Consider the following 12,394-nt stretch of genomic DNA (forward strand, 5'->3'; position numbering starts at 1 on the left):
ATAGGAACTTCCCGGTTAGGGAGTTCTCTAGGTGCTGCTTAAAGCATGGATCTTTGTGTCTATATCCTTAGACTACATGGTTTCAGAAATGAATGAATCCCTCTCTCTAAAGATGGAGTAAAGGAAAGATGAGACCCCCCACATTCCAGAGCAGTGAAAATGGAAAATCAGGGAGGAGACTTGTGAAAGCTGCAGCAGGAAGGAGGCAGAATCTTGTCTCAGCACAGCAATGGAGCCCAGAGTACAAATGGCCCTGTGAGAGAAGTCTGATTTTGGCAACTCAGGCAGCTGAGATCCATAGATTTGAACAATTCTAGATGGCTTCTGTTTTAACAGAGAAAGCACTAAAATTCAATGTAATGCCCTGATATTTGCCATGGGTGATGCTGCTGCTGATATACTGTGCACGCTGCTCCTCATTGGAGGATGATAATGCCACTATATAAAGCCATGGTGTGCCCACACCTAGAAAACTGCATTCAGTTCTGGTTGCCCAATCTCAAAAAAGGTATATTAGAGTTGGAAAAAGTACAGAGAATGGCAACAAAAATTATTAGGAATAGGGAACAACTTCCATATGAAGAGAGATTAAAAAGACTGGAACTGTTCAGCTAAGAAAAGAGACAACTAAGGGGGAGGATATGATAGAAGTCTATAAAATCACGAATGGCATGGAGAAAGTAAAGTAGGAAGTGTTATTTCCCCCTCCACATAACACAAGAACTAGGGGGTCACCTAATGAAATTAACAGGCAGCAGATTTAACACAAACAAAAAAAAGTACTTCTTCACACAACGCACAATCAACCTGTGGAACTCATTGCCAAGGCACATTGTGAAGATCAAGATATAAGTTGGTTGACAGGGGATAGGTCCATCCTTCATGAACCCATGCTCTAGGTGTCCCTAAGCCTCTGACTGTCAGAAACTGGGACTGGACACTCAATAAATTGCCCTGTTCATTCCCAGCCACTGTCAGAAGACAGGCTTCTGGACTAGATGGGCCATTGGTCTGACCCAGTATGGCCATTCTGATGTTATCTTCTTATAAGGAAAAGATAAAATACTCCAAAGTGAAAGAGGCTTTTGATGCCCATTTCATAGGCAGACAGAATATTACATATGAAAGGGACAAATTTAGTAGGAGGTGCCAGCCACAAGGGAAAAGTCTCAGACTTTTATTACTGCAGTTCATAGTCTTGTTTAACATTCAAAATATGGAATAGAAGAATTAATAAGAGATACCAGTTTATCAGTACAGCTTCAGTTAGACCCAGCTCTCTCACTAGCAAAAGTAAGAATCCAAGAAGATGTAAAGAAACAGCTTTGTCACTTGCATACTAACAATATATGGGAAACTGCTTCAGACAAAATTAACACAGTAATGAGAAAAAGACCCAAATGTAAAAGGAGCAGTCAGACCAAATTTATACCATAAGAACAGTACACAACTGGAGAGTGGGAGACCGAAGAAACCTTAATAGGAGGGAAGCTTAGAAAAGCTATAGAAGATGTGGCAAGACACAGCTTGCAACTATGTCCAGCTAACAAGGCGGAAGGTAGGAGATGCCACAAAATGGGACACTGTGCAATAGCATGCAGATCGCCAAGAGTAGTGGAAACAATCCAAGAGGGAGTGTTATCAGATAACAATGAGTGCATACTTCTAGGGACTATATTCCCAAAAGAACAGAGAACACTGGGTGCACAAGCATGAATATCAATGGTTGAGACTGTAAATTTAAAATGGATACAGGGGCAGCAGTAACTGCATTCCCAAAAAAGATAATACTTGATTCCAGGATGGAGCTCTGCAAAGACCAAATAAGATTCTATGTGGGGCTATGTAGTAGGGTGCACTCTGCTCCTGTCTTCTAGCATCACATAAATGACTAACTCCAGTGATTGTGTATCCACACCATGCTGTTTGTTTATGTTCCCTCCACTAACACCTTTATGGTCCTGTGCAGTAATGCTGTGTAGTGTCCCCTGTGTTTCCAGCCCTTTCCCTAGGGCCCGAGAGGACCAGAGATCTCCCTTTCCAGAGATGTCAGTGAGACTGGGCTTAGCAAGCCTAGTTCTTCTCTCCCTCACTTCCTTCCTGTGCCCTTCTTATCAGTCTTGAGCTGATGGGCTAATTGGCTCTTTAACTCACCCAGCCTCCTCAATTAATTAGATAATTAGCTTCAATTACCCAGTCAGCCTTCTCCAGAGGAACTAATTGGGGTCAGGGTGCAATCTCACTTGCTAACTGTCACCAGCTAGTAACATTATATTGAATGTTTGTGGCCAGTGCCGTGGGAAACTGGAGAAAGGACGGAAAGTTCTTCAACAAGTAATATGTAATATAAAGATAGACAACTCCTCTACTAGGATTACCAGCAGTACAAGGACTACACCTAGCAGAGAAACTGGAATGCATTAATCGCAGAAAGTAAGCTATGCAGGAGATGTATTCTCACATCTTCACAGGGCTCGGATAGCTGTCAAGGGAATACAAAATAAAACTGGTGCCATCAACAACTCCCTTTGCTCTTACAGCCCCATGGCACATCCCTATACCCTTGCTAGGGAAAGTCAAAGAAGAATTAAAGAGAATAGAAGACATGGGGGTTATTTCCCGGATAGAAGAACCCACAGACTGGTGTGCAGGGGTGGTTATAGTATCAAAGCCGAATGGCAAAATCCAGATTTGTGTAGCCCTTACACAACCTAGTAAAAGCATGTGCAGAAAAAGATGTACACTTCCCACAGTGGATCAGACATTAGCTCAGTTATCAGAAGCCAAAGCCTTCTCAAAATTAGATGGTACGGCACACACCTAGCAAATCCCTCTTGCTAAAGAACCTATGCCATTAACAAGGCATTAACCTATGCCAGTACCTCCCCATTTGGAAGGTACTGTTTCAGTCATCTTCCATTTGGCATACCTTCAGGACAGAGGAAAAGCACTACCTGATCTGAGACCCAGGAACAGAGTTTGGCTCAAAAGCTCTCAAACATTTGGAACTATTCAGAACTTAGCGGAAACTCCCAGATCCTACCTAGTGGAGACTCCAAAGAGGACTTCTCTGGCAAAATCAGGTTCATCTTCAATATTTTCCAACACAACAAAGAGAGGATCTGGGTCCTGTGAGTATTTGTCAGGAAGTGAGCCCCCTCCACAGAGAACACCGTGCACAAACTCAACAGAAGTGAGAACACACTCTGGAAGACTGATCAAATCTCCTCAAAGACTTGATCCTTAGAAAACTGCTCAGTACTATTTAAATACAATTGATAAGAGGACATAATTGTGTAAATAGTTTTAAGGAATTTGTAGTTTATTTTGAACTGTTGTGTGTATATACATGGCTTTATAATTATATTTTAATATTTTATTATAAATAAATGGAGATGAATGTTTATAGAGTTTCTGGTCCTCCAGAGTTACCAGAGAGGATCAGGATGAGTTGGCAGCAGGGAGCTTAATAAATGTAGGAATTCCAGGCTAGGACATCCTCTAGTTGCTGTTTAAAACATGGCTCTTTGTGTTTATGTCCTCCCACTAAAGGTGCTCATCATCTTTGAAAGTCGGCTGCTTATAATTTGTGCTTTGTTACTTGTCTGGTACATTCATCCTACTCAAGGACATCAAGTTGAACTACATAAATGTGTACACTTACATACAGTAACAATCATTTGAATCATTCTGAGAATTCCACTGTCATGGAGGGAGGCTCCTTTTTTTGTTTACATTTCATGGTCTCACTTTATACTAAGGGTACATCTATAAATAATTTTAAAGGGTTAATAGAAATTCATAGATGTTGGCTCAGTTGTTATAGAATATTGAGTCTAACCAGTAACTAAACAGCTTATAACCAGATAAAATACTTTCGACTGACTTCACGTAATTTATCAGTTAAATGATTCAGTAATGTTTTAAGCATGTATTAACCCTTTATAAATGATCACTTAACATAAAGTGTGACCCTTTTATACTAGCTCATTCATATGATGAAAGATTTTGAAGTGTATTTCAAAGCCATTTTAGAGTCTTTTAAGTTGGGCTCCCAAAATCACATCAGATACTTTTGATAATTTTGGCCATAAAAACCAGGCAGCGACAGTAGTTCAACATCCAAGGGCACAGTCCTGGAAACCCTTATTCATGTGGGTAGTCCTTGCTCACTAGAGTAGTCCCATGAAATCAGTTATGCTAAATTGCTTGAGTATGGATTACTCTCATGAGCAAAGGTTTGCAGGGTGAGGGTTGCATGTGTCTGTTGTAGGTGGACATAAAACAATGCAAAGGTTAAGGAGTTATTTTGGTCATTTAGAAAATGTCTTAGAAACCTCCAGGTTGCTAGCTTGTGTTGCTATTCCCAGGCATCCCATGGAGGATTCTTCACTGCAGTGTTTTTAATTAGATCCATCCACAATTAGGATTCTTGCCCTTCTATCCTTGAGTTTCTTAATTACCAGTCAATCCAAATACCATACCAATGCCGTAGACAATATTGGGTAACCAATCACAGCTTTGAGGAAAAGAGTCTGTGCACTGTGAAGAACTGTAGTGGTCTCTGCTGCAGATGAACCTCTTTTTATGCAAACTTTATAATTTTCTTCTAATCTCTTTCCTCTATCAGCATCCCAGTTACCTGTTCCAACTTATGCTGAGTAGGTTAATTTCCCCCCCCACACACACACACACGAGTTTACACGCAAACTGTAAGTAAGCTAGACAAATCATTTAGCACTTTTAATGGATTCCAGCTGTGACTGCAGATGGGTGTTTGTAAAATTCAATTTGGAACTTGGCATTGTTTTTACATGTATGTATTTTTACTGCAATTGTCCAAATAATGTGTTAAATGCAGGAAAATTGCTCTCTATTTACTAACACACAGCTTGCAGTCCCGTATGCATCTTAGCTGCCTTTTTTCCCCCCATCCTCTCAAGGTTCTATTGCTCTTAACTGGACTGAATTATATTTTTTCTGTGATGTGGGATGGCATTTAGCTTGTTTTAGACATACACATTTCCTGGTTCTCTGACATTTTGGGATATCAGAAAAAAAAGTATTTACTCAGTTGTTTCACAATTTTAAAAATATGTGCTAAGGAGACTTAGCACTAGACATTTGAAAGCAAACTGATTTTTCCTTTTCACACAAGTGAAATCAAAATAAGGCTGAGCTATTGAGAGCCTATCTGAACATAACACCTGCAGTGCTGGGACTGAATTGTTGGTCCTATAGTTCTAGACATACTATACAGGACTTTAAATACATGAGTCAATGGAAAATGTACATTATGGATCATCTATAGAAGGATTTTATATTATTTGTGAGCAGTAACAAGCCAATAAAGTGCAACACTCACACAACTACAGAGTGTATCTGATTTTGCTCCCACTGAAGTCAATGACTAAAACCTCTCATTAATGTTATTTGAGTCAGGACTGGACCTTTAATGATTCCTGAGGAGTGAGACAGATTTTCCTGATTTAGGGGACTAAACAGCAAGTACCATACAGTAAATCCTGGAGCTTGGCCAGACAAACTGAGCGGACCTGAAGGAAACAAGATTTGTCTCTCTTTTGAGCACAGCAGATAAGATCAGTCCTGAAGGAGAAGGAGTCCAGTGTCTCTGAAAACCATTACACATCAGGTATTCTGGTGCCTGCTCCAGCTCTGATTAAATCAGTGGAAAGACTACCATTAACTTTAATAGGAGTTGGGTCAGTCCAAACTGATACCTAGAAAAATTTTCAGTAGGCATATGATTGCTCTAATATGGTCACAACAACCCAAATAGCAAAGTTTAATGATGAAAGTTAAGAATTAACTGCCACCTAAAGATTCTTAAAATCAGAAATCTAAATTCAGAACTCAATGCAGAGGATGAATAATTCACAAGTCATTCTTGCAGGTGGTGACTTAATTGAATTTTTTTTTTTGAATACACATATTTACTTGTCATCAGTTCTTAGCTGTATTTACATATATCCATTTCTAGATATGTATATCCTATCTTGTAATTACTTTCCAAGTGTTGATTTGGTGTTTATGATGGATGAGATAATAACAGTTTTCAACTGGCTGTTATGATGAACAAGCATAGAGTTAATTTTTTTGCACTAAATCTTTTCTGTTGATTTGCATTTCTGATTCACAAACACACACATCCCATTTATTTTTGTTGAATTAGTCATTTGTGGCATGACTTTTCAGAAGCACAGAATATCTGCTTGTTCCCACTGGTGCCAAAAGTCTTTTGAGGTCCAATCTGGAACCAAATGACGTCAGTGAGAATTTTTTGCCCTTAACTTCAGCGGGAGCAAGATTGGACATTCTATGGCTCCAATTCTATATTCACTGAATATCAACAGGCCTGTTGCTTGGAGCCCTGCTGAAGTAAATTGGCCTCTGCATGGACACAGCAGTCCCCTCCCCCCCCCGCCCCCCCGCACAGCCAATTGAAGAATCAAGGCTTATACTTGCGTGACTACATTGCACTCTGTTGGCTGGTTGCAGCTTAGTGTATATCTAAGAAACCTTCTGTTGCTGATAGCTAACATAGATTTTCCCTTAAGTCAAAATGTCAGAGCTCTTTACAGAGGTCTGTAAGTTTCACCCCCAGCTCTGCATGTGTGTAGTTCATGTAATTTGTAGTGCTAGAAACTACTGCAAAATTATTAGTGGCCTCATTCTGAGAAGTACTGAGCACCTGCTACTCTCACTGACTTCAGTGGGATTTGCTAGTACTCAGTACATCTGAAAATTAGGTTGGGACAGTACATAGGGTAGAAAGAGAAAGAAAGAACAAACTGATGAGTAGGCAGATGCTAGGGGTGTTCACTGGAGGAGAGAGAGGAGAACACCATAATAAATCCCTAGTCATAAATTTGCTGCTGACTTAGTATTTAACTTTGTGACTGGTAAGCCAGTGAAACCTGAACAGACATGTCTTCTTTTTAAGAGTTCAAAAACAGCTAATGATGAATGATCCATATTCCTCTAGGTTTTCTTTTCCCCTTAAGAGGCTATGCTTAATATTTTCATACCAGATAAATACTATGTGGAAGTGAGCATAACCTTTAGTGTTGTTAGTCTACTTGTGATTTGCAATTTACACAACAACTGCAGTTGTTGGTGGGGAAAAAGCAATACTTTACGAAACCCAATAGAAAACATCAGTAATTAGGGATCAGAGAGCTGGCCAAAACTACAGATTTCCAGTTCCAGGGAAATTTGGAAGCTTGGTTTTGTTCTGATTTGGACTGAAACAAAAAAAAAAATTTTAATTTCCCATGAACCCGAAAAAGTTTCATTTCAGGAACACTGACACATGGTATTTCTAAAACAAAATATGCTCCCTGGGATCATAGGAGCTGCTGACTCGAATAGATAAGAATGTCAATTTTAGGCAGCAGCTGCTGGGGTTCTGAGGGTCTGCAGCTCTGGGACAGCCCTACTATGCAGACTGCCCTGTGCCAGGGACTCCAGGGCTTCCAAAATCCCAGGGCTGCCTGCTTAAGAGTCAGGCAATATAGGGAACCAGCTGGCCCAGGAGCCTCATAGCCCTGGAGTTTCCAGAACCAGGGCAGGGTTGCCCCACAGCCACAGACCTGGATGCTCATCCCAGCGTTCCCAGGCTCCCAGCTCCATGGCGGGGAGTTCAGAAGCTCTGATAGCCTCCATGGTTCCAGGCTTCCCATTTCAAGGCTTTGAAAACTTTAGAGCGTCAGATCAAATAAACGTACTCAGTAAGTCTGAGAGCCATTTTGCTTTTCACAAAAAAGAAATACTTCTTTAAAAGACAGTGTTGGCCCATGCCTTGCAACATACTAAGTAATAATGAAAACCAACCTTTGTGAATCAGTCTTTTAATTTACCAGTGTTGGTAAATGAAATGGGGGGAGGGTGATCAGGGAATTTAGTGGAGAAGGTGTTCATTTGGAACTCAGTTTAGAGATCAAAGCAGAGCTATGCAGTGATATGTAAAAGCACATTAAATATACAGTTGTGGACTGGAGGTTCTGGTTCTGATTTGCTTTTTCCATCAAAACAGAGATCAAAAGGCAGAAAGATTAAGTTAATTTTCACTTTTTAAAATCACACCTCTCCCCAGACCCCCTGCGCCTTCCATCATGTTCTTTATCCTGTGTCCTCCTGAAGAGACTGTAATTACTGAAGGGCTCTCTTTTCCTATTTTTTGATAGTTTTCTATGAGGTACCACCTTAAATGTATAGCCAACACAGTTACAGGAGAGCCAGATAGATGCTATTCTGCCTCAAGCATCACTATCAAAATCGCAAGTGGTTGCAATCATTTTCCTATCTTAGCCACACATTTCTACTAGTGCCTTCATCTTTTGTGTTGTTTGGGCAAGGGTGCAACAAGGAGATAAAGTTCCTCTCACCGTCCTCCCACCTTGCAGGGGCCAGTCACAATCTGGCCTTGTTTGTATTGCTGATTTCGTGAAACTGAAGGAAATGTATGCCTACTTAATAAAATGCATGGGTATGTATCAGTTTCTCTAGATACAGGGCAGCTCCTAAAGTAGACTGTAGCCATATACTGGTCTTGGACACCAATGTAACTTTTACAATGTGGTCATTAACTTTAAATTTAACAACAAATCTGTTGTTTGCAGCAAACGATTACTGAAGCATCCTATCTTGATCACGAGCCAAATGTGGTTTGTTATATTACTACAGGTATTTCTGTGAGACCACTGTTGTATTAATGTAGATGGAATATACAGGGCAAAGTGTTAACATAACCCAATCACTGTCCAACATTAACAGTGTAAAATAAGGTTTAGGGTTTGGTATAAAAAGTCCTCAGCCTTCGTACCATGCCAGGCACACTGTTAAAACCCCTTTAACCTTTTACTAGATTGTAATAGTCTCTGCCGAGGTTTGGCTCTCAGCGGGGCTGTGGGGTATCCCACCGCCTCGCTCTGGTCCGCCGTCAGTCCTGGTCCAGCGGCAGTCTGGGACAGCAAACACACGGTTAGGGGCTCAGGCCCCTAAGCAGGGGCTGAGCCAATAGGTCAGAAAAAGCCCCGGGCCCTCAATCAGGGCAGGGCAGCAACCACGCAGTCTGGAGCTCAGACCCTCAAGCAGGGGCTGAGTCAATGTTTGTAGCAGCCCAGGCCCTAGGTCAGGGCGGGGCAGCAATCAAACAGTCAGTCAGGAACCCAGGCCCTTAAGCAGGGGCTGAGTCAAGGTTTGTAGCAAGGAGGTCCCAGCCTCTCTAGGCCAGGAGGAAGGGGGAATCTGCCACCCAAGGAGTGGGTGGTAGGGGGGACGCAGGCCCTCCCACTCCACTGCGTCCCAGCCCGGGGCCCTAGCAGCGGCAGAAACTCGCTGCTGTCAGTGGGGATCCTGGCCGCAACACACTGACATAGGCTCTGGCAGTGCTGCAGCCAGACTGGGGTCGGCTGCCCCCGGGCTACTTCCAGACTCCCCCTCGTAGGGTACCTGGGCCGTACCAGTGTCCTCGGTGCTCTCCACCAGCATCGGTTCCTCCGGGTAGGTAGCGAAGGGTACGCTCGGCTCCTCCTCGGGATAGCAGGCTTGGCCAGTCCTCCTCAGGATACCAGGCGAGGGGTAGGCTCGGCTGGCCTGCTGCTGTCTCCCAAGCGGGAGCTCGGCCACAGACGTCTGCTCTCTCCGCCGGCTTGTTCTCCACTGAGCTCTGCAGATGGGCTTTTATACTTCCGGGTCGGCGCCGTGACCTCTGAGGGGCGGGCGCCGGACCCGGTGGCTCCGCCCACGTTGGTGTTAGGGGAGGTTCGGCCCTCAGCAGGGCTGTGGGGTATCCCACCGCCTCGCTACATAGATACAGAAAAGTAGGGAAAACTGTTAAAGTATTTGGAACATAAAATGTTCATTTTAACAACATTCCTTATTCCCTTTAGCTGGAGATTAAAAAAACAAAAACAAAAAACCATCTTCTTTGCCATGGTTTTAGCTTAGTGGTTCTCCCCCAACCTCATTCTTAGTTACAGAACGTGTGTTCTTGTAGTGTATGTCTATACTGCAATTAGACACGCATGACTGGCCCATGCCAGCTGATTCAGGCTACATGGCTATTTAATTGCAGTGTCGACTTTTGGGCTCGGGCTGCAGCCCAAGCTCTGGGACCCTCCTACCTCACAGGGTCCTAGAGCCTGGGCTCCAGCCCTAGCCCAAATGTCTACACTGCAATTAAATAACCCCTTAGCCCAAGCCCCGTGAGCCTGAGTCCGCTGGCACAGGCCAGCCAGGGGGGCGTTAATTGCAGTGTAGACATACAGTAAGACCCTGAACCAACTTCCATTCAAGCAAATGGGGGGGGCGGGGGGGAAAAAACAACACCTCCCACTGACTTTAATGGGAGCTGGGTCAGATCACTGATCATTTGAGGAATATAATGCCATTGGGCCTTCCCAAGACAAGAAAATAACTATCTTCTTTACACTCCTTTGCACAAGCTGGTTTGATACAGGAACACAGTCATCACTGAAGATTTCTCACATGAAGGATTTTTGTTTGTTTTTTGTACAGATACATGGCCATTATCGATCCCCTGAAGCCCAGACTGTCTGCAACTGTAACGAAGGTGGTCATTGGCGGTATATGGATTTTGGCTTTCCTGCTTGCATTTCCCCAGTGCCTCTACTCCATAACCAAAGTGATGCCTGGAAGAACTCTTTGCTATGTAGCATGGCCAGGTGGTCCAAAACAGCACTTTACGTAAGCTTTTCTGCTTTTAAACTCAGGCATGGCTAGATCTAAACTGCAGGCTTATTTTAATTTTGCAGAGGGATGGCAAGAATAACTTGCAGGCCAAGAAACCAAGCCCTGTACCTATCCCATACTCACAATGTGGGTTACAGAGATTTTCAGCCATATCCTCATCCGGTGTAAATTAACATAGCGCTACAGAAGACAATGGAGCTACACTGATTTACACCACCTAAGGACCTAGCCGTTAATCTGCATGAGTTTGGGATGGTGCATTACTTATGAGTGACAAATTTATATGGAAGGAGATCTTCTTTCCATTTACCTGTCAAGACCAAAGTTAAAATTCTGTGTTTGCTCTTCGATAGCAGTTCACTACACTGCCACAAAAACTAGGACTTACGTTATATAAGTTTTGGAGGTATCCCCATGCACTGCAGGGTGAATGACAAAGTCTGTACTCTGATATCAATAGTTGAAGATGCCAGTTTTTCAAATAATTTGATTTAAAAAGTTGTTTATGGGTACAGTACTTTATTGTGCAATATTTGGCTACCCAGAAAACTGGTCTCAGTAACACTATTTTACAGTGTTGTAACTTCACTGATTTCAATGAGTAACTCCTGATTAATAGCAGTATGCGTTCAGAATCAGAACTATAGGTTTTAATAATGAATTCAGATCTTAAACAGTTTTCTGTCTGCTTTTAATGCAGTTTACTTAAGACTTTCATGACTGACAGTAAAAAAAAAATACTGGGCCAAATCCCCAGCTGGTGTAAATAGGCACCATCTGAGACGCTGATCCTTTAGGTAGAGAAAATGTCTTGTTTATTTCTCAAACATTCAGAAAATTCTATCTGAATAGTCCCTCTCAAAGCATTTATCAGTTCAATTCTCTTTTATTGCAGGTATCATGTCATTGTGATTGTATTAGTGTATTGCTTTCCACTGCTTGTCATGGGTATCACTTATACCATAGTTGGAATTACCCTTTGGGGAGGAGAGATTCCAGGTGACACATCTGACAAATACCACGAGCAGCTCAAAGCTAAGAGAAAGGTACTGTTCCATTAAACCTTGCTAAGTACATTTATATTGATTTTTTTCCTGCTGAAATCACTCGCAATTATGTTGTAAAGTATTGGAAGTGTTTTATTTCAGACAGAATGGCATTTGAGACAGTTATAAAAGAACTCTCAATTAAAATCGCAATTGATTTTGACAGGGTTTTTTTTTTCCAGTGTGGTTGTTGTTCAAACAAATGATGTAAATGTTTGGATTTTAACTCTTTACTCCAATTCTAGGGGGCTCTGAGTAACATTTAGTCAGGCATACAATTGTGTCCTTGAGATGTGAAACAGAAGGACTGCCTTATTAACAGAACTAAAGTGATGATCCTGGAACTTTGGGTTCAGCTTTGTCTGTTCTCTGAACAGTAGCTCTTTATTGGCCTGATCCAAAGCCAGTGGAAGTCAATGAGAATCTTTCTATGACTTAATAGGTTTTCGATCTGGCGTATTTCAGTACACAGATAAGAGCTGCTTTACCTATTCATCTAATGAAGGCTATACATTAGAAATTAGCATCTTTTATAGTGAGAATCAACAAACTGATCCTTTCAATTATTTTTTCAATGTATTTCATTAGTTGTAATTACGCCTCTACCTCGA

The 12,394-nt window shown here is 42.0% G+C and overlaps 1 protein-coding gene across 1 annotated transcript in view; it reads left to right on the forward strand.

Annotated features, from left to right (window-relative positions):
* The window catches only part of TACR3 (tachykinin receptor 3), a 70,164-nt gene that overhangs the window by 27,489 nt on the left and 30,281 nt on the right, over window positions 1-12,394 (forward strand). Inside the window, exons 2-3 of the mRNA XM_065405295.1 lie at window positions 10,543-10,731; window positions 11,633-11,783. Of these exons, the coding sequence (XP_065261367.1) occupies window positions 10,543-10,731; window positions 11,633-11,783 (340 nt within the window). The remainder of the gene's footprint in view (window positions 1-10,542; window positions 10,732-11,632; window positions 11,784-12,394) is intronic.

Source organism: Emys orbicularis, chromosome 5, assembly GCF_028017835.1.
Source record: "Emys orbicularis isolate rEmyOrb1 chromosome 5, rEmyOrb1.hap1, whole genome shotgun sequence".
In the NCBI taxonomy this organism is placed as follows: Eukaryota; Metazoa; Chordata; order Testudines; family Emydidae; genus Emys; species Emys orbicularis.